General features: G+C 40.9%; 2 protein-coding genes across 2 annotated transcripts in view; both read right to left on the bottom strand.

Moving 5' to 3' along the window:
* LOC138060833 (calcyphosin-like protein) overlaps positions 1-14,928 on the bottom strand; it is a 37,160-nt gene extending 22,232 nt beyond the window's left edge. The window contains exons 1-4 of the mRNA XM_068925991.1: positions 14,631-14,928; positions 10,424-10,647; positions 9,070-9,183; positions 7,740-7,828 (exon numbers count right to left, since the gene is read on the bottom strand). The gene's annotated coding sequence lies outside the window, so the exon portion shown is untranslated. The remainder of the gene's footprint in view (positions 1-7,739; positions 7,829-9,069; positions 9,184-10,423; positions 10,648-14,630) is intronic.
* A 107-nt stretch (positions 14,929-15,035) lies between these two features.
* Positions 15,036-20,312, bottom strand: part of LOC138064263 (G-protein coupled receptor-associated protein LMBRD2) — a 32,296-nt gene continuing 27,019 nt past the window's right edge. Inside the window, exon 18 of the mRNA XM_068925982.1 lies at positions 15,036-20,254. Coding sequence (XP_068782083.1) covers positions 20,194-20,254 — 61 coding nt within the window. The 3' untranslated portion in view covers positions 15,036-20,193. The remainder of the gene's footprint in view (positions 20,255-20,312) is intronic.

The following is a 20,312-nucleotide window of genomic DNA, read 5'->3' as shown; positions in this document are numbered from 1 at the left end:
GAGGGGCAGAAACTTTCACTCATGGTACAGACTGGAGCAAGAAGCAAAGCCACTTTGGGTTTTTTTTGCCATAACTAATTTACATGCAGTAGTATTTTTTCTTAATGTGTTAGCTGTAAGCATAGCTGAGAGAGGTTCTTCAGAAGAGAGCCAGGACAACACCATTGAAAAGTGTAAGTAGGAATATGTCAAATCTCATTTGGTGTTTAAACTTCAATATAACTGAAGTAGTAGGTTTGAAAAAAAAGCTTGAAGTGTCAGAGCACTATACACTGAAGACGACTAATTTTGTAGGGTAAAACTTTGGTTTTTTTCCTAGTATTGACATTCAGAAAGTTTTACACACACAAAAAAAACCCCCAATAAAACAAAAATAAATGGTAAATAATATTGCCGAGGGGAAAGTATTCGTATCTGAGGTCAAGCTATAATTCAATTAAATTCAACTCCCATCCTAATACGATATTTTTACATCCAAAAATATTAGCTCCCTCTGTGCTTCGCATTTATCTAGCTGAAATTAAATGTGCTCATCATCATTCTCTGGAGCTGAGACCGGCTGGCATAGTACAGACCATGCCCAGGCTATCAAACTCCCTTACCCTCCAAAGAGGGGGTAGGTCACATCCAAACTATCTCCTGGGAATGATCCCTAGCCCTTGCTTACTCCTGCATCACACCCCCCAACGTTGGTAAGGAGGGTATTAGTCAGCCTGGACCAAGGAGTCCCAGGGCTCACTCTAGCAACCGAGTTGCACAGACCCAGAGTTCAAGCTCTGGTGCCCAGGGTTGTTCCCTGACACTGTTTGATTTGCTAACAGAGACATAGCCTAGTCTTTTCACGTGGCTCTAACGCCACAGCAGTGGCATGACCCTCAGTTCATCCCTCCAACCTGGCTCAGCGCAGAGGAGAGATGCTCGCTGCGGAGCTGCTTTCTGCCTGCACGGTGCCAGCAGCACCTGCTGAACAGCTCGCTCTCCCTGCCAACGTGTCTTGAGCATTCCTTACCTTTAGGACCCTCACCGTGGCGAAGCAGGAACAGATTTTTAAGCATTACGTTTGCTGTTAGAAGCGTTTGTTACTTGACAAGCTTCTAAGATGCTTAAGGACATTCCAGAATAGGGGGCAGTTATTTTTAAATAGTTTTGCTTGCAAATCTACTGCAAATCTGCTTTTAGTAAGAGGATGAAAAATGAAAAAAAAAAATTCAACTTTTTATGGATTTCAGCAGCATTTATCAAAAATCAAATATTTTTATCCTATGCCTCAACATAGTGAAAGTTTACATTGTTAAGATTTTATCCAAAGTGAACAAACTGTCATGAACTTTTTCATTTTGATTCTCACACATTTTTCAGAAATATTGACAAGCTTTTGTCAACCACAATGAGACAATATAATGAAGGTCTAATGCAAACTTCTGTGTTTGATCCCCCCCCTCCCCCTTTTTGTCCACTGGAGAAGATAACTGCTAAATGACTCTAGTGTTTAGTAGGATTAAACACCTTTTGATGCTGAAAACAGAAAAAGATGTGCTTGGTCTTTTCAGAGGGGAGGAAGTAAGGAAGAATGGGAAGGCAGTCTTCAGCAAGCTACAAAGAAAAACAGAATAATCTATTTTCAGCGAACAAGACAAGGAAAAGTGGGCCAAAATCTCCGGAGGGAATATTTAGGTTAGATGTTCCTCAGAGCAAGCCTCTCTAAAGACTAAGATAACCGAGCGTTGGAATGGACTGGAGGGGAGGACTGGGAAAGGAGAGCAGTTGTGCGGTCCCTCCTATTGGCACAGGTACATGCCAAAGAGTGGAAGCCTTGATTACTTTTCACCAGTACAAGAGGGAGATGGCACTACTGGAGAGAGTCCAGTGAATGGCTACCCAGATGATGAAGGGACTGGAGCATCTCTCCTATGAAGAAAGGCTGAGAGAGCTGGGACTTTTCAGCCCGGAGAAGAGAAGACTGAGGGGGGTTCTGATCAATGTGTGTAAGTAGCTGAAGTAGGTGTCAAGAGAATGGGGCCAGACTCTTCTCTGTGGTGCCCAGCGACAGGACGAGAGGCAACGGGCACAAACTGAAACACAGGAAGTTCGGTCTGAATATGAGGAAAAACTTCTTGACTGTGAGGGTGACAGAGCATTGGAACAAGTTGCGCAGAGAGGTTGTGGAGTCTCCTTCCCTGGAGATATTCAAAAGCTGTCTGAATGCACGATCAATGTGCTCTAGATGACCCTGCTTGAGCAGGGAGGTTGGACTAGATGATCTCCAGAGGTCCCTTCCAACCTCAAGCATTCTGGGCTTCTCTAAACTTCTCATGTCCCTCCCAGTCCTCTGAAATGTGGATTTCCCCAGACATATGGGATTGTGCAGGCAATATGGCAAGAGGAAAAATGGTGCTAAGGAAGCGATTTCAGCAGTTGTACAGGGGAGGGCAGAGGCTCTTTCGTCTAAGACATGGGCAAAGTAGTGGTTGGAAGGAGTAGCTGGAGCCTGCAGGGAGAGAGAGTTGTTTTCGTTCCCAGTGAAGAGAATGCCTCACCTGTCAGTTAGTGGAGCAAGTGTGACAGCAGCTATTACATCAGTCTGCATGGTTCAGTTTCTAAAATAGCCACAGATAGGATAGTCTTTGTTGTTGTTCTCTGGGAGCCTCCTCTCCAGACTGCCCAGGGCAGTTCTGGTCGCTGCCTCCTGAAACTTCCCTGTGGCATGTAAATCAAATATTTTTCCCAACCAGGAGGGCTTGAAATGGCAGAATGATTAGCCAGTGCCCGCCAGGCTCAAGGAACAACACACTGGCTATACAAGTCATCTACAGAGTTTAGTGATGTCCTAACTTCCCTTCCCTCCACTGCTAGCTCTCTTCATAAGTGACTTTTGTCACTCAGAAAGATTAGCTGTTTATCAGACTCCTCTGCACACGCTGAGCTCTGCAACAGTGCTTGAGCTGCCACCACTGCATACAAGCTGCCATTGCTTCAGGGAAGACCTCATTTCTTGGGCTGAGAAGAGCAGATGCTTACATGGATGATCCTGCAGGGACAGTCAAATGCCAGATCCCAAAAAAGATTCATGCAAAATACACACCTTTACTTTCCCCTCCAGTACCTAATCCTGCAGTGGCAAAACCCTGTGGCTTGCAACTACCAGAGTCTGAACATGCAGCTTCCTCAAAAGTACCATTCTTTTAAGAGTGCTGCCCTACTACCAAAATCTGATGAGACAGAAACAGCAGAAGCCCAACCATCTGTACTTACTGCCATTTTAGACACCCTACAGTATGTAGGACCTACCTGTGCTCTCCTGGGAGAGTAGCCAGCACCAGATGCTGGCAACTGAATCGCCCTGTAGCTGTCCCTCCACTAGATTTACAGCATCATAAGAAGTTTGACTGGGTCTGCCCAAAGGTTTGCTAGGCCCACTCTACATTCCTACATGGCCAGCAACCACCAGTGGGAGTTTAAGCATAGGGCATGCCTGAAGAGTTATCCTCCCCCATATGCATCCCCGCGGTCAGCCACGTCATGGCTTCCTGAGCTAGAAATCGCACCTATGAAGCTATTCTTCATGAGTTTCACTAAATCTGCTTGACTTGAGCACCTTCATAACGCTCTAAATTTTAGGTCCCCAGAAAAGTGCCTCTCTAAAAAAAGTGCCTGTGTTCCTTGCCTTAGCAATGGAGTCACGGAGGTGCCCTTGACACCTTCCAGGCAGCAGGTCCAAGGGAATGAGGTGTCCAGATCCCCCTGAGCCCTGCAGGGAGTGAGGCTCTCGCAGCCATTCGTAACGCTCAGCAGAGACGTGGGGCACCTGCCGCCACAGCTTGGAGCGCTGATCTGAGCCCACAGCTCTCACAGGGCATTTATGTGGGATAGAGATCAAGACATATTCCCTCTCTGCTACCTCCTAGCTCCCTATAGTTTGGCTGTTGGGCTGCTTTTTCAGGTGTCACACACTGACATCCACTCTGAGGCTGCTCTGCACCTATGAGAGGAGGCAGACCACAGAGGCAGGATAACCACAACCTTGAGCCTCTAGGTACAGCTTGTGAACGTGTGTGGCTTTGTAAATGCTGACTAGAAGAAACTGCCAAACCCCACTTTCTCTGGGGTTTGGCAGCAGAGCTGATGATCTGAGGATGTTAGACCTAAATAACAGGTTTAGATGCTACAGCCCGTGAAGCTCTGAGCCCGTATCCATTCTAGCAAACATCATGAACTCTTGCAACTCTCTCACTTTGAGGTGACTGGGGGAGCAAGTCTACTGACAGATTAGGAGAAGAAACATATCATGGGCTTTTCCCTTCACAAGACATGCTTTTCACTGTAAATTAAGGAAAAAAAAAACCCCACATTTGAAATTTCTGATGAAAAAGTTTTCAGCACCATGGTTTCAGGTCAATCAGAATGTCCCATTCTGGTAAACCCAAGCTACTGTGGCTCTTGTGTGGCTTTTACTGCATGCATGTACATCACTGGTCAACCATCCTTGCACGATGAAGCAGACAAGATGCTTCTCTTTCTTCCCTTAGCTTTTGATAAGCAAAATTAAAAACATAACAAAACTAAAGACCTAGCCTAGCTCTAAAATTGTGATCTCTTTTCATGCTCCTGAACATAGAATGAAATAGCCAGAATTCATTTCAGTAGCTAAAATGATCACAATCCTCAGATTTCTTTTCTCTCACAAAGCAGTTTCGGAAATGAAGTTAAAGCTTTTTTCCTACACTGTTCTGTCTTTTCCTGTTATGTGCGTCTTAAAGGCTTCAGACAAACTGATCTTGTACTAAAAGCCCTTTGTAAAAAAAATTCGCATCAAGAAGTCCATATAAAACCCATCTCTTTTCTATCCCCTGTGTTTTGCAAACCTTTGTTGAAGAAGCAAAGGCATAGTGTTGAATGGATTATGTTGCAAGCAAAATTTCCTCGTGCCTTTGACATACATAGGATACATAACTTGACTTGTTCCTTTGACTCCAGTCTGGCAGCATAATATTAGTGTTAGGAAAGGACCTGGGAAAAGTGTTTGTGCACTGAAAGCTCGGCTTGGTGCAGAACGATGCTGAAGGAAAACAGAGCTATTACTTGCTTGGCTGTTCCTTTCATAGCTAGCGATGCCTGAAGCTTCCAAAGTCTGGATTCTCTCTTTCATTGGTGAGTACTCAACTAGACCGGTGTGGGCTTGCATGGGACATATTGCAACTTGAATATTTAAAGAAGAGCTCAATGTGAGAGGGTGCTTTATTTCCTGAAAGGGCGGCAACAAATGCTGGGAAGTCTAGCCTTGTAATACAGTACTGCTGCTATTACTAGTAACAGACCATAAGCTTTGTGCAGAGTTTGCAAGGCCTCAAGACAGAGGCTTTTCAGGCTTGCTTTGAACTTTTCTTAACGTGCCTTTAGCTTTGTTTTACTTAGTTTACCTGTGACAGCAATTTCTCTAATCGACAAGGTATCCGTGGCAAATTTGTTTATCTTTTTATCTTTGTGTGGTACAACCACAGTTTTATGCAGATAACAATACCAAGTAGTTATTCTATGTAGAAAGAGGTATTTCTAATGCTAACACAGAAATACAGGCCTGGTACAATTGCAGAGGCCCTGAGAAGTGGACACAGGATAATGCACAGAGGAATACAGGCATGGGATGAAAAGAGATAAGGCACGGGAGACCCGACAGTCATAAACTACTCACCAGTGGTCAGTTAAAGAAATGCAGACCTGTAGCTGGACAAAACTGGGCTTAGAGGTAACAAAGAGAACACAGAAAGAATATTTAACAAACACAAAAGGCATCATAGATAGTAAGATCAGATGTAACACAAAGCTGCAGACCAGTGAAGAAAGAGAAAGGTGTAAATGTGGGTTAGCAAACATACAGAATGACCCCCTGTGGATCCTAGAGCGAGGAAAAAGCAACCAGGAACATCATCAACATATTCTTCCCAATGAAGGTCTCTAGAGGCTGATGACTTGTTCAATATATTCATCAATGACCTGGAGGAAGGGACAGAGTGCACCCTCAGCAAGTTTGCTGATGATACTAAACTGGGGGGAGAGGCTGACACACCAGAAGGCTGTGCTGCCATTCAGAGGGACCTGGACAGGCTGGAGAGCTGGGCGGAGAGGAACCTCCTGAAGTTCAACAAAGGCAAGTGCAAGGTCCTGCACCTAGGCAGGAATAATCCCAGGCACCAGTACAGGCTGGGGGTTGACCTGCTGGAAAGTAGCTCTGCCGAGAAGGACCTGGGAGTGCTGGTGGATAACAAGTTAAACATGAGCCAGCAGTGTGCCCTTGTGGCCAAGAAGGCCAATGGTCTCCTGGGCTGCATTAGGCAGAGTGTTGCCAGCAGGTCAAGGGAGGTGATCCTGCCCCTCTCCTCAGCCCTGGAGAAGCCCCACCTAGAGTATTATGTTCACTTCTGGGCCCCCAATACAAGAGAGACATGAAGCTCCTGGAGAGAGTCCAGCGGAGGGCTACCAAGATGATTAGAGGGCTGGAGCACCTCTCCTATGAAGAAAGACTGCAAGAGCTGGGCCTGTTCAGCCTGGAGAAGAGAAGATTGAGAGGCGATCTCATCAACGTGTACAAGTATCTGAAGGGGGAGTGTCGAGAGGATGAGGCCAGCCTCTTCTCCGTGGTGCCCAGCAACAGGACAAGAGGCAATGGGCAGAAACTGAACCACAGGAAGTTCCATCTGAACCTGAGGAAAAACTTCTTCACTGTGAGGGTGACAGAGCACTGGAACAGGTTGCCCAGAGAGGTGGTGGAGTCTCCTTCCCTGGAGATCTTCAGAACCCGTCTGGATGTGATCCTGGGCAATATGCTCTAGGTGACCCTGCTTGAGCAGGGAGGTTGGACTAGATGATCTCCAGAGGTCCCTTCCAACCTAAACGATTCTGTGATTCTGTGATTCTGTGACTTACAGTGTTATGCTCTCCAGAGGTCCAAAGCTACTGACTTTAAGATTTAGAGGAACAATGGAAGGATGAGCATAACCCCAAGGAAAGGGATAGAAAGCAAGTGTGTCACAATTTTAAATCTATTATTACTATTATTAAGACTTTTTCTGTATAGAAGTATTTAAACTGCATAATTATTCTTTCTTTTTAGGTAACAATTAGATCTAGACTAACAACAATTAGAGTTGTTAGATTTCAATTATACCAACAATAAATTGGCCTTCCTTAAATATAAGACGTGCTTCCTCTTTGTTCAAAAATAAAATTTTGAGTATAATAGAAGGGAGGGAAAGATGAGCATGGAGGCTTCTTCAAATTCAGCTCCTAGCAAAGGGCCAAAAGGCACTCTCTTAACATCACTTTTGCCCTTTCTGAGGGGATTGTATGTGTTGCCTGCTGAGAGTTGCATTAAAAGAAAGTTTTACTATTATGTTCTGTGTGATTATTTTTACATCCCCGTGACTGCAGAGCTGAGGGCTGTTCTTGCTCTGGCAGTGAGAATGCTTTTCTGCTTTACCTTTTTCAGTATTTCCTCTGGAATAGGGTGGTGGGTTTTTTTCTTGGCTAGGAAGTTAGGCGGGTGATCTCTCTCTCCGTATTCCTCCTTCCTTTACCAGACTGGTTGTGGGGTAGAGCTGTCTTTGTGTACGTCACTCATTTCACCATTTATACCAGTTTAGCATATGGTAAAGAACGATGCTAAATGGAGGTGACAGTACATGTCGGTTTGCTCAGCAGATCTGGCATCAGTTATTCAGATTTCAAGCAAAGATTCTCCTTACCAGCTTGTGATGAAATATTCCCCATCTGTGATGTGCTCTTGCCTTCAGCCCAGCAAGCTTTGCTCTCCGTTTGCCTTCTAATTTATTAACTGTACGGAAAAAAAAAAGGTGTTAACCTCCACTACATGTGCACAAGCTTTATGGAAACATAACCCAGGTCCTGTTGTCCAGCTGCAGGTTAGGTGGGAATGTCACCGGAGGAGGAGACCACCAATCCCAGGCTCTGATTCATGACTCCATCTTGTTCTGATGTAGGGCTATCATGCAGACTGCAGAAGATACCTGGGTGGCTTGTATTGGAAGGAGCCAGGGGATATCGTGTGGCGGCACAGTTCCGAGAGCACGTGCTGGAGAGGGTGTCTGACAGGGAAATGCAGAGAAGTAGGCACACCCAATGCTGCAGAAATGGCAACAGGATTCCCAATACTTTTTAAATCCACAGATGGAGTTATGAAGAGTTACAGATCCTCCTTTGTTTCAAGACCTTCTCGACCACTTAATTTCACTCCCTAGCAAAGTTCCTGCTGATTTTAAAGTGTGGCATCTAACACATGAGGTTAAGCCTTATGCAATAGAGATGAGGTGTTCAGTAACCCTACTGCTCCCTGAAGTCAAAGTCACCAGATGACCACTAGTTCTCACTGTATATCAACAATGATGCCAGTGTTGACTGGGACCCTGTCGCAGTACAAACCTGACTAGTAGCAGGAGCCAGAAAAGAGTAACTTACAGCATCAATTCTAGGCTACTGGCATGTGCCAGCATTTTAATTTTTGTAAATATTTTTTCGTAATGAAGACTTGTTCTTTTTAAAAACAAGTTGATCAAATTGTCTTAAATGGATTTACACTGGTGAAAAATGTAATTTGCTTGCTTATTCATATAGCCAAACTACAAACACTCCTGTATTTCTCTGATACACTGTTCTTGCATTTGAAGCCAGATAATGCTAACAAGAATTTGTAAGCATTATCTACCCAGAAATTGCATAATCTGGCATGTTTGTTATCTGCAGCAGGAAGCTGCTATCTTCTGATGGATGAAACCTCACAAGTTTTTGTACAAACAGCCATGCAGTCCGGATGCCAACAAAGATGGCTGTTTTGATTGATGCCAAGCAAAACAAAAAAAAATGCAATAACAACAGAAAGTAACTTAACACTTCTCAATATAGAATAATTACAAGAAAAATGAAAATCCTACGTTGCTAATTATAATACTACTGTAAATACTATGCAAGCACTAGTAAAAGTGTTTAGTCCACTACTTATTGCCTCTGCCAAGGGTAGAGGCTGCAGTGCTATGTTGCAGCCAGTAGTGCGGTACTTACTGCAGCTTCCTGGAGTATGAGGCTCTGCTGAGTGGCATTCATCTTGTATATAGCGCAGCTCTTCATCTAACACAGCCTGATGTCGCTCCCTTCCTCTACCGACGTGACACAGCCCTGTCAAGGCACCATTGAGATGGCATTTAGGATCAAGAAGGAATGAGAGAGATGAGTCCTGGGACTACTTGTTGCCTTCAGCAACGTCCTGACGGAAATATGTGGCTAACTCACATGCCAAGTAAACAGTCATGACTGCACCGTCACCCCAGTGCCTAGTTGCCTGTAAAGGACCAGACCTCCTCTAGCCAAAAGAAAAAAAAGAGGGGCCAGGGCCCTTGGAAGATTCAAAGCTGCAAGCTAATCCTGGAGGACCTGTGATTACAAGGCACAAATCAGTGCCTGTTTCTCAGTTAGAGACAAAACGATGGGACAAATTGGGTAAAAGAGAGGATAAGGACACAAGATTCACCCCTCTAACAGTGGATCTTCCTCTTGAGTTTTGGTTCCTGACATCTAGCTGTTCTCTGACTGTCACAGCTTGGATCCAAATTAGAATAAATACTGAACTCTTTGCCTCCTTTTGCCGCGGGACTGTGAAAAGGCAAGTGTTACTCATTGCTCAGCAGGGCTCAGTTTTGAAGGAAAGGTTAATTTTAGTCTCCAAAGAATCCAAGAGAAAAAGAAAGGAAGGTTGAGTAAAAGGTAGTATGTTAAAAATGTCTGCCCTTTAAAAAACTGTAAATATCATTTTGGTTAAAACAGGAGTAGCCCAGTATCTACTGAAGTTCAAAGTTCTCCGTGGCCAGGACTCAACTGATGAATACGAAAAAGGTTTTTGCCAGCTACACAGAAGAGTTTGTGGAGGGCATGTACACAGTCTTGGTAATTTCTGCGTACAATTCCTTAAGCAGTTTGGATTATTTGGAAGGACCACTAGCATTCCTCATGGCCCCAGATAGTGCCTTTTTAAATATTAGAATTTAAATAACAAAGTAAGGTTTTAAAAGTTATTCAATGGAAGTTCTCTCTCCCCCCGTGCCTGTAGTGTTCTTAACCATGTTAAGCCTAAGCGATGCTGCTCCTGCAAGATAAAACAACTTTAGATAAACAGATGCATAGAATTAGGTTTTGCAGCACTTTGTTTAAGTCCAGTGACTTTCACAATGGGTCTTGTTCTACTAAAGTTCTACAAAACTTTTCTAGGCATGATATTCAGGACAGTCTGCATTGTTCTCCATTCATGGCCAATGCTCTAAAGTAGGGCTAAGACCCAAAGTGAGGAACGTGGAGACAAGAGGAAGTGCAAAATACCATGTTTCTCTTATTTAGATGGTGTGAGGAGGTGGGGTCGCCTCACCTTCAAGGTGTGGGATTTCTGGTTGGAGCATCCCTGGTCAACAGTGCCAGATTTCTTCTCTGAGCAGGGGTTAAGTCTTCAGTCCCCTACTTTAACGTTCAGCTGAGCAGTCAGTAATTGCAGTAGGAAAATTGTTAGTTGACATAAAATTTCCTTTGCGAAGTTTACAAAGCAGTTGAAATTTCTTGATTTTCTAGCCCTTCCCCAAGGACTGCAGAAGTTTTCTGGAAAGAAACAATGCATTGAGCTAGGGGATCCTGACATCTAATTGTTCTCAAAGTATACACTGTTACAACTTGGATCTAAACCAGAACAACGAACTCCTGCCAGCGCTGAGAGCTCAATCCAGCCCTTTGTCATTGCAAGATCTGCAGGGGGAGAAGTTATCTTGAGCCTTATGGTGAATTCTGCTCCAGAATCTTCCCCAAATCTTGCTCCAGAGTCATTGTAAAAAGTGGGAGATTACCTTGGGGACAGGCTTTTCAATTGCTGAGGAAAATGAAAGGATCATTACACTAAGCTCAGAAACTGGTGAGCATGGAGCTAAGATGAAGAGCAAGCTTCTTTTTAAGTGCTTTGGCTGGCTTTTTTTTTTTTTTTTGTGGCGGGGGAGGGTCCTACCAGCATGATCTGTTCTCTAGAACTTTTCAGGACTGCCCATAATTTCCTGTGAGGCAAGACTTTGCTTTATTCGAATGATGAGGCTATTTTAAGGCACTGCGATGCTTATCGTGTAACTCTGGTCTCTTGAAAAGCAACACATGGTTTCCTGTTGTCACAAGCAAAGTGATAAGTAGTCCTGAAGACTGTGCTGTGGTGCAGGATGGGAAGAGGCAGCTTTTAAGTAGGGCGGTCATACGAATGGCTGTCAAGGAGGCTGCTGAAACAAGATACGTGCTCCTTCTATTTAAGGATGCTATCAAAGTAACACAAACTCTCAAAGTTTGAGAGTATAAATTTCAGTGATAAAAACCACCACATTTTTTTTATCCAGTGTTCTTTTTTTCTTATTAAAAAAAAACTTTTTGCAGTTTAGGATATTCTTTTCAACAGGTAAACAAGTGTTGTTCTTGATAAACAGTGATTGAACATTTGATTACAGTGCAGCAGCATTTTGGCAGATTAACGCCTGCTTAAATGGGAAGCAAGTCCATTTGATTTTCTGGAAGTGCTTTTGAGGCTTTATTTATTTTTAGCTCTAGCTCTGTTCCAAATCACTCAGAACTGCCAAGAGAGGAAGCGCTGATCAAAATTCACGTTGCTCTCCTCCCCTTAGCAGGGGACTCCCTGCCTGTGCACTGCATCTCCGAGCCTGCAGATGCCAGGTCTGTTGTTCCCTATGGGCTTGGCTTTCCCTTTATAACACGTCACCGTCCAAACCTGCATACTCTCTGCAGTGCTTATTGCAGAGCTGAGAAAATCTAGGGCGTTTTATACAGATACTTTATGCGTTAGTCTAGGAAATCTGACTCCTACTGCCTATGTCTTCCCAACCTGCCACTCATGCAAGATACTTAAGATGCTTTATTTTGGTGCTCTGAACTGCACATGCTCACTCTTTCTCCCCCCCGGCCCCCCACCCAACCCACCTACCTCCCCTCTCTTACTGTGTAGGGAGCTCAGTCTCTTAACGTGAGTCCTTGAGCTGTGCTTAGGTTAGATATCTAAAGCAAGAGAGGAAAAAGTTGTAATGTGTTTGCAGAGTACCCAGCCCAATAAGGTCTTTCAGCAGTCACTAAGTTACATATCCTGGACTGGCTGTCAGCATGTTGCTATCAGACTTCCTACAGAAAATTCTAGGTGAGGTTGTGAGCAGCAAGAGGTGTTAACGTACCTAGTGAGTAGGCAGACCTCACACTTTGCTCATCACCACCACTCCAATGCTCTCCCCTGCCTTGCTCTGCCTCTCTACCCACTTCCTTTGTCCTGTCTCCGTCCTTGGTTCACCTTACCTTGTTCCTTTCCCCCTACTATGCTACAAGGGGCCTTGATGGCTTGCCCCGTGCACACCTTGAATAGGGACACGCTGGCTGCCTCCCAGCAATAGCCTTGCAGTTGTTTGTGAAATCTGTGCAACGTGGTGTTGCTTGCTCATCGAAACATGTCGTGGAGTGGTGTACTACTTTTGCACCTTCCCATATGTTTAAAAACAAACTCCTCCAAAACAAAACAAAACACCAAACAAGCTAGGTGTTCTTTACAGGAGTACTAGTGCTTATGAAAGGAGCCAGTCTCCGAGGGACACTAACACAGAACACGTAATAAAACTTTTGAGCACAGTCCTGCCTCTGTGAAGTTTACTTAGAACAGATGACCTTTCCTAACCTTTGGAAACCATTTATTCATTTGACAGTGAATTGCTCAACTATAAGTGTTCACTTGAATTTCAAAGGTGTAGCACAGTTCTTGGAAATGATCTGTGGAAACATCTCAGTTAGGCCTTTGATTTTATGTTGACTGGGCTACTCAAACACACACCTTTAACCAGACAAAGTATTTTCGTGGAGGGAACACAAGAGTTTTTTTTTTTAGTGTTTATCTGTAACCCACATTCATAAAACCACTCTAATACCTGCCCTCTTGATTCTGAGCTGAGTCTTTTTTTGCAGCTCAGGTCCACATGACCCCAAAAAGCAAAGAAAAATTGTCTCTTCCAGTCTGAATCTGGCCATGACCAACTTTGGCTTCTTGATAAATCTTTTTTTTTTTTTTTCCAAAAAAAAAAAAAAAGCAGTGTTGTGTAATGAAACAAAGCACAGCAAGATGATGCAAAAGATATGACAGGTTTATGAAAAGAATGGGGCAAGATTTTTATCACAGTACGCAGAGCAGAGCCTGGGATGAACAACACATTGTCAGGCACACTGTGGCACAGTGCAGGCAGAGGTGAAGTGAGAAGGACAGAGCGAGGTTAATCCACAACCCAGATAATTCGCAGCCAGATAGTCAAACACTATTTCTCCAAAAACTTAAAAATTCACCAAGCATACAAGTTGCATTAGCAACCACTGAGGATTAAACAGAAGAACTTCTGCTCCTCTCTGAGCAAATACAAATCTGAAACAACGAATACTGGAAAGTTAATGTTCAATACAGGGCAGCTACCATCCTCTGAACTCTATACTCTACTGCTTAATAACAATAGCAACTTATTACAGTAAGTCCAGAGGAAGTTTGTGGTTAGTTAACTATGTTGAGAGTGATTCACTTCAATATCCATCTTTTTTGGGGAGAAAAAGTAAATAAATAAAACCGTGCATAGAAGACCATTTTGCTGCTCCTCTCTCTCGTCAATAAAATAATGGTAGGTGTTAGATTATGATAATAGATAAGATGGCTCAGTTTGATTACTGAGTTTTCAGTTACTGATCTTTATGAACATCTACAGGCATCATTCATTTACTAAATTATTTCTGAAACCACATATATAAAAATGTCTACCAAAAAGATCTACATAAAAGGCACTTTTAGTGCAGCAAAAACGGGGGGAGCATGGATGGCTCTTCTGGAAGGGTGGGGGCCATGAGAGGTCTTTATAAAGAAGTTTTGAGTCATTCCTACTACAGTGATGGCAAAGACTGGTCTCCTTGAGGGTGCAACGTGTTTTCTGCAATTTACTTAAAACAGCAGCTGCAGATTAAGTACAGCATAGTAGAAAACAACAAGAAATCAAATACAGCAGTCACCCAATCTCAACTGTTAGAAATATTCTGATGCGCTAAAAAGATGAGCTATTACTTGTTCTGGGATATCGCTTTTCTACCTACTACATCCAGCCGATGATTCTTTACCTTAAATTAAGAGAAATGACACTTCGTCAGAAAGAAAAACAACAACAAACAACTTGTCCTGCCATAGTAGCTGTACAAAGATGATAAAATATTTTAATTTAAAACACACTTTCTCTTCTTTCTTCCTCTGCCTTATTTTTGCTTTTTTCCTCCTCCTTCTTCTTCTTCTTGAGGGGTAGGGGACACTGAAATGATAAACAGGAAAGCAGAAAAAGAAGAGATAAGAGTTTACTCCCTATTCGCTTTTGCCTGTCCCTTCATAGCTGTACTGGCAGCAGTCTCTTGCCTCTGTGGTCAATGATAGCCTGCTACCACCTAGAAGGAATTCTGTCCCAGCTGCAGTCCAACTGCTTCTGGAAAAGGAAAGAGGTGCGTAGCAGCCCTACCCTCTGCTCCTTCTTATCCCCCCAAGATACCTTGTCAGGCGCAGGAGCGCACACCGGTTCCTTACGGGGTTCTCCACAGGTGCTGTGGGAAGCATCCATCTTCAGCAGGCCTGGCCGCGCCACTCTGCCTCCCCACGTTCGCACAGCGTGCGCTCTGCCGCAGAAGGGGTCCAGCCCAAAGTGCAGGTCTGAGCCTGGCTCCCTGCTCTGACAGGGAAATGGCTGGGTAGGCAGGTTTCTTCTCAGCTTCTCTTTTTAAATCTCTTTTAAATAAAATGTAAAAAGGTGACCAAAACCTTGCGGAATTAAATTTTAAAGTAAACTTCTGATTTCTGCAGGAAAAAAAAGAAAAAAGGAATAGGTTGAATTTGCTCTGAAAGTATCAAAAAACATTTCAGAGAAGTCTGAACATCTAAAATACACCAGGGAAAAATGTATTGCAGAAATGATTTATTTCATGCCCACTCTTTTACTACATATTTAAACATACATTTCAAAAATATATCCAGTACATCAATAATTTAGAACACTACACAGAAAAATTTATAACTCAGTGAATTTCAAAACAAGGTATTATGCACAGACATACTTGTATCATAAGGCAAAAGAAGCTAGTCTATCCGTTAGCAGCACTCCCACATACTATCCTTGATACACACTGGAGAACGAACATCTTCTATTACTAAATCTATACTTACAAATAAATTCCCTTATCTTCCATACACTTCCATAGAAATTTAAGGTATTTCTATAGAAAATAAAGTATTTCTATAAAATTTGAGAGAAATACTAAGCTATCACTCTCAAACTGTTATAATTTACAGGAATATGTCAAAAATAATGTTATCCTGAAGAAATAACTGAAATTGCATATTATTATTGCCTGCCCATTACAACTGAAATATAAAAAGATAAACTATAAGCATGCTGATGAATACATTCGAGTGCATTTTAACAGAAACATGAATAAACCTGACTGGACTTACAGTATGACTGAAACCAAATCTAATGCAACATAATCAATGATAGCAATTAATACATTAAAAAGGGATCCAGTTCAAGGTGCTGTTTTGCTGGGAATGCTGAGTTCCTATTAACATAACAAAATAGTGCAGGAGTGTCTTAACTTCAGACTAGACTACTCAATTAGAGGCACAGCTAATATTAGCAGAGAACTGCTGTAAAACAGTACGTGTACCTGTAGAGCCCATTAGAGAAAATGAATGTAAAAAAATCAAAAAGTTTAAATTTTACAAATAAATTATTCTGTAAAAATTAATCATTTTCTGAATTTTAAAGAAAAATTAAATACTAGGAGACTATATATAACACAAACAGTGTTTTTGTTAATGATTAAGATGTATACATTTGACTGTAATGAGTAGATCAGATTTGTTTAAGAGGCCTCATACAAATTTTACTTCATAAAGTGATCTCTATTTGGTATTGTAAATGTCCCTCAGATTGCAAGCAATTATTAACAATAATGAAAGTTGGAACAAGATAATGTATTTTTTATATAACATTTATGATATTCCAAGATAAATTTAATGAAATACAAATTATCATTACAGTAAATCAGAGTAACCATCTTAAAACCTTTGTATGTGAAAATCATTGTCATGGTTATGTTTTATAATAGCAAGAATAAATATTGAAAAGATAGCAGCTTTCCCCCATTCCCATTAATACTGTTAACAGTAACTCATTTTACAAGGGTTTGATTTCAAAACAAAGGCAGATTATATACTGGGATTTTTCCAGTAGTATCATTTACAGCAGTATAAAGTTGGTTGTTTTCTAACACATTATCGTACCTAAATGATAAAATACCTCACAGTTCTCCCAGAGCGTCACTACCAGCACACAGTAAGAAAGTTTCAACACCTTTTACTTTCCCTCATATACAGACTCCTTCACTTCACTGCCAAGAGCTGCACCTTACTTTAAAAAAAGGCAGAGGACTCATTTCCCAATAAAGAGATTGGAATATATATATTTTTAAATGCCTGAAAATACAGAACTACAAATCTAGCAGGAACTGTCAAGTTTGACTAGAGTATTTTTTTCCCCATAATTTTCCCTTTTTTTCCCCATAATTTTAAGAAACCAGCTCAGTGCTGACACAGTATGAAAGAAGCTACCATTTTCATCCTCAGTTTTCAAAGTCCATTACAATTTGCATGGATTCTCTACACTGGTTTAAATATTTGATAAGAAGAGATTCAAACATTTGTATTAAGCTTGGATTTTTTTTTTTTTAAACTTTTTTGCATGTTCACAGCTTAAGAGGAAACAGTGTGATAACAAAAATGAAATGGAAGTATACCTTAACTGTTCAATAATTCAAGAAGTGAAGTTATAAAGAAAGATATAAGTGACACACTTTAATTACAAATAAATATGACCATATACTGGCAGAATAAATACGCTAACATTCAGTTTCCAAAAGCACACTTGCAAGTCTGTTATATTTTAAGTCACCTAATCTGGAGCATCAAATGTGTTGCAAGAACACCATTAGTCTACAGTGCAGTCTCTGCTTAAACACATCAAAGCTAACTAACTTTTTTTCAGCTGAGGTACTGTTAGGAGTAAAGCTACAGCAGCAAAGAACTCAGCAAGAGTTGCCACAATCTAGCCGTGAAGTGGGGTAAATCATCAGGCACTTAACCTCCAAGCAAATTCTCCATTAGTTATATAAATATTTAACAAAACTAGTTTAAAACTAGCTCAAGTACACAGCAAATGCTGTGCAAACATACCCCTTATTTCTCCAATGCTCTTTTATAGTTGTGCCCTCTAGTTCTTTTTTGAAATTTTCCCAGATTTATATTCATAGGAATGCACAATTATATTTTAAACACACTTTATATTAATTAGCCTACTAAACTGCACTTAATTAGAGCAAGGGTAACTGTTAGTCAGCGCTGAACACTATAGGTGAAACCCTGGCTTCCTTTAACTAATTCCTTAGTTAAACTCCCAGGATCCGGGGAACATGTAGAGAGGTGGGAACTCCAAGCACTATCCAGGGGAGACCTCTCAAGAGATTTTTAGGAGCTCTACGTCCCGTGCTTTCCAAAAGGAGCCATTGGTTACTTCATTACTATAAAGCAGCATCAAAAAAGGTCAGTAGATTCCCACCACAATCAGGCAGGAATTTCTGTATGAACAACTGAAATTCAAGTGCCATTAATTTATACCATCAACCCTTCAAATTACTGTATTCCAATGAAAATTATACAGAGGGTTTACAACAGGGACTAGCTAGCTTTCGCACACAGATGCTAACCAAGTTGACATTGAAAATTCTGTTAGCAACCATTCTCCTCATTTCTGAGAGAGCAGAAATCAGGCCCCACTAAGGCTCCATCCAGCTCTGAAGTCTCCAGCAGTTAGGTAAGACACTTCACACGCATTCACAAAAACAAACATTGCTTCTGTGATGTTCCATTAGCACTGAATTAGATCCCTTTTGTAGTAACATTTCAAGTGTTAAATGAAGAACTTGCACCTTAGTTCACCTGAAGAATTTTACAAAGAAGCTTTTGGGCAAGCAAGCGAGATATCTGCAAGTTTTAAAAACAGAAACATCAAGTCTAGGTATGTTCACATGGATGTCCAAAAATATACATAAACTGAGTAACCCTATTCAGTTAAGGATGAACTCACGATTTTTTTTCTCAATATATCTAATATAAATTAAAGAGGTTAACCATAATGTTGCTAAAAAACAGTCTGCATAAAAATGTCTCCCATTTGCTCAGCTTCCAGTCCCTGATGCAGCCATGAAATTTTGATGAAACTTTTAGAACACACAAAAAAACCCCAAACTAGAAAAGCCACCTCTTGCAGGTATTTTGGAAATTGCATGTGCTTGGACAAACATGGGCATGGCTGTCATTCACTGCATTCACCTAAGAACAGAACTGACAGTTACTTAATGTCTGCCCATTTATTAACACAATTATTTCTACACGAGTAGACTACTTTTTCTCCTTCATAGTAACAATTCAGTGCTCTAAAATAGGCAGATCAATATCCTACAAATACCAATACCATACTAAATACCACTAATTTACTAAATCAGAGGAGGTAGTTAGAATTCCATTAACACTTACTTCAGAAAACAAAGACTACTTTTAAGAATTAGTAGAACATCTCATTCATGGAAATATTCAGAATAACCCATTCCTAGCTGCTTAAAGGGTTGCCTGTGTTAAGCATGATAAAAAAAAAATTTATGGTAGAAACTACTTCTCTTTCAGTTTTCAACACCACTTCGCAATAACCACATAAGAAAATTCCCAAGTGGTAAAAATGTAAGACAAACTGCAATAAAGCAATAAAGCAACATTTTAAGTTAATCAAGTTTCTTGAGATATCATGAGTATGACTACATCTTTCACCTTATGATTAAATTTGAAAATTCATTCAGTTAACTATAGTTTAAAAATATAGCTACACCACTGAAATTAATTCAAAGTATTTTATACCACTAATAATTGGCATTTCTGAATGGCATTTAAACAAATAAGCATTTATTCTTTTTGCAACAACTTACTGTAAAATACAGGCACCTTAAAAATAGATACATAATGCAACCAGGGCAGTCGGGACATTCTAAGTGTTTACAAATCTAGTCATGCTATGTAGTTCCCTTCTTCTAAAGAAATATTCTAAAATTTGAAACTGTGCCTGAAACATGTGCAAATTGTAATGTTTCAGCATTTAATTCAATTTTCACATTAGATTTCTTTTACAGCTACAAAACCATTAGTGTGCTAACATTTTCAACTTTTATACCTGTAAAAACCTTAAGCAGGCATCTTACCTTGGATAACGTATTCTTGCTATTGCACATATGCTCATGTGACAGTGATAGTGAAACTGTGGTCCATATTCAATTATTTACATATGCTAAAATCTTTTATCTGCATACAGTATTGGAAAAGAAAAGATTACCATTCATGACTGATACACATTGCTCCACAATTTATGCCAGCACATTTTATGAAGAACAGCCAGCCATTCAAACTTCCTGCTTATGAAGGATACGATTCAAAGGCCACTGAAGCCAACAGAAGCCTTAATTTAATTCACCAGATTCTGGACTAGGCATAAAGTTCAAATAGAAAAAACGTAGGAAGTGTTTACTATAATAATTGATATAACTGCACTTTGGATGCATTAAGATGCTCTCACAACATCTGTTTAGGAAAAAAAAAAAAAAATCCTTGCAAAAAATCCTCTTCCTAGAACTTACATGTTACAATTCAAGTTGAGCCTTAGGTACATTTATCAAGTTTATTCTGTAGTAATTTAACTGATTAGTTTTCTCCTTTTGGTAATGACACAAAAGTCCACACTGATGCATAACAGTATCTACAATAGAAGGAGCATAATCTTGACATAAGTGGTAGAGCTATCATACAGGAGGATTTCCAAAATATAGTTGTTCCTTCATATTCTTTCTTCAAATGGAAGTGGTCTTTTCTAGTTCAGTGATCTATCACAAACATAATTTTTTTCCCCCCAATCAATGAGTAGGAAATAGATTTTCAATGAATTTTCTTTAGCTTTGAGGAGTTTAGACATCATCAAATATTCTGCTTCGAGACATTGACAAGTATCTTCCACCAGGCTGGTACCTGTATAATGAATGTTAAAAAAGAAAGAAAAAAAAAGTCACAGAAGACCAATGAATAA

The sequence above is a fragment of the Struthio camelus genome, chromosome W, assembly GCF_040807025.1.
Source record: "Struthio camelus isolate bStrCam1 chromosome W, bStrCam1.hap1, whole genome shotgun sequence".
Lineage (NCBI taxonomy): Eukaryota > Metazoa > Chordata > Aves > Struthioniformes > Struthionidae > Struthio > Struthio camelus.
The sequence above is the reverse complement of the archived record's forward strand: the minus strand, read 5'-3'. Positions and strand labels throughout refer to the sequence as shown.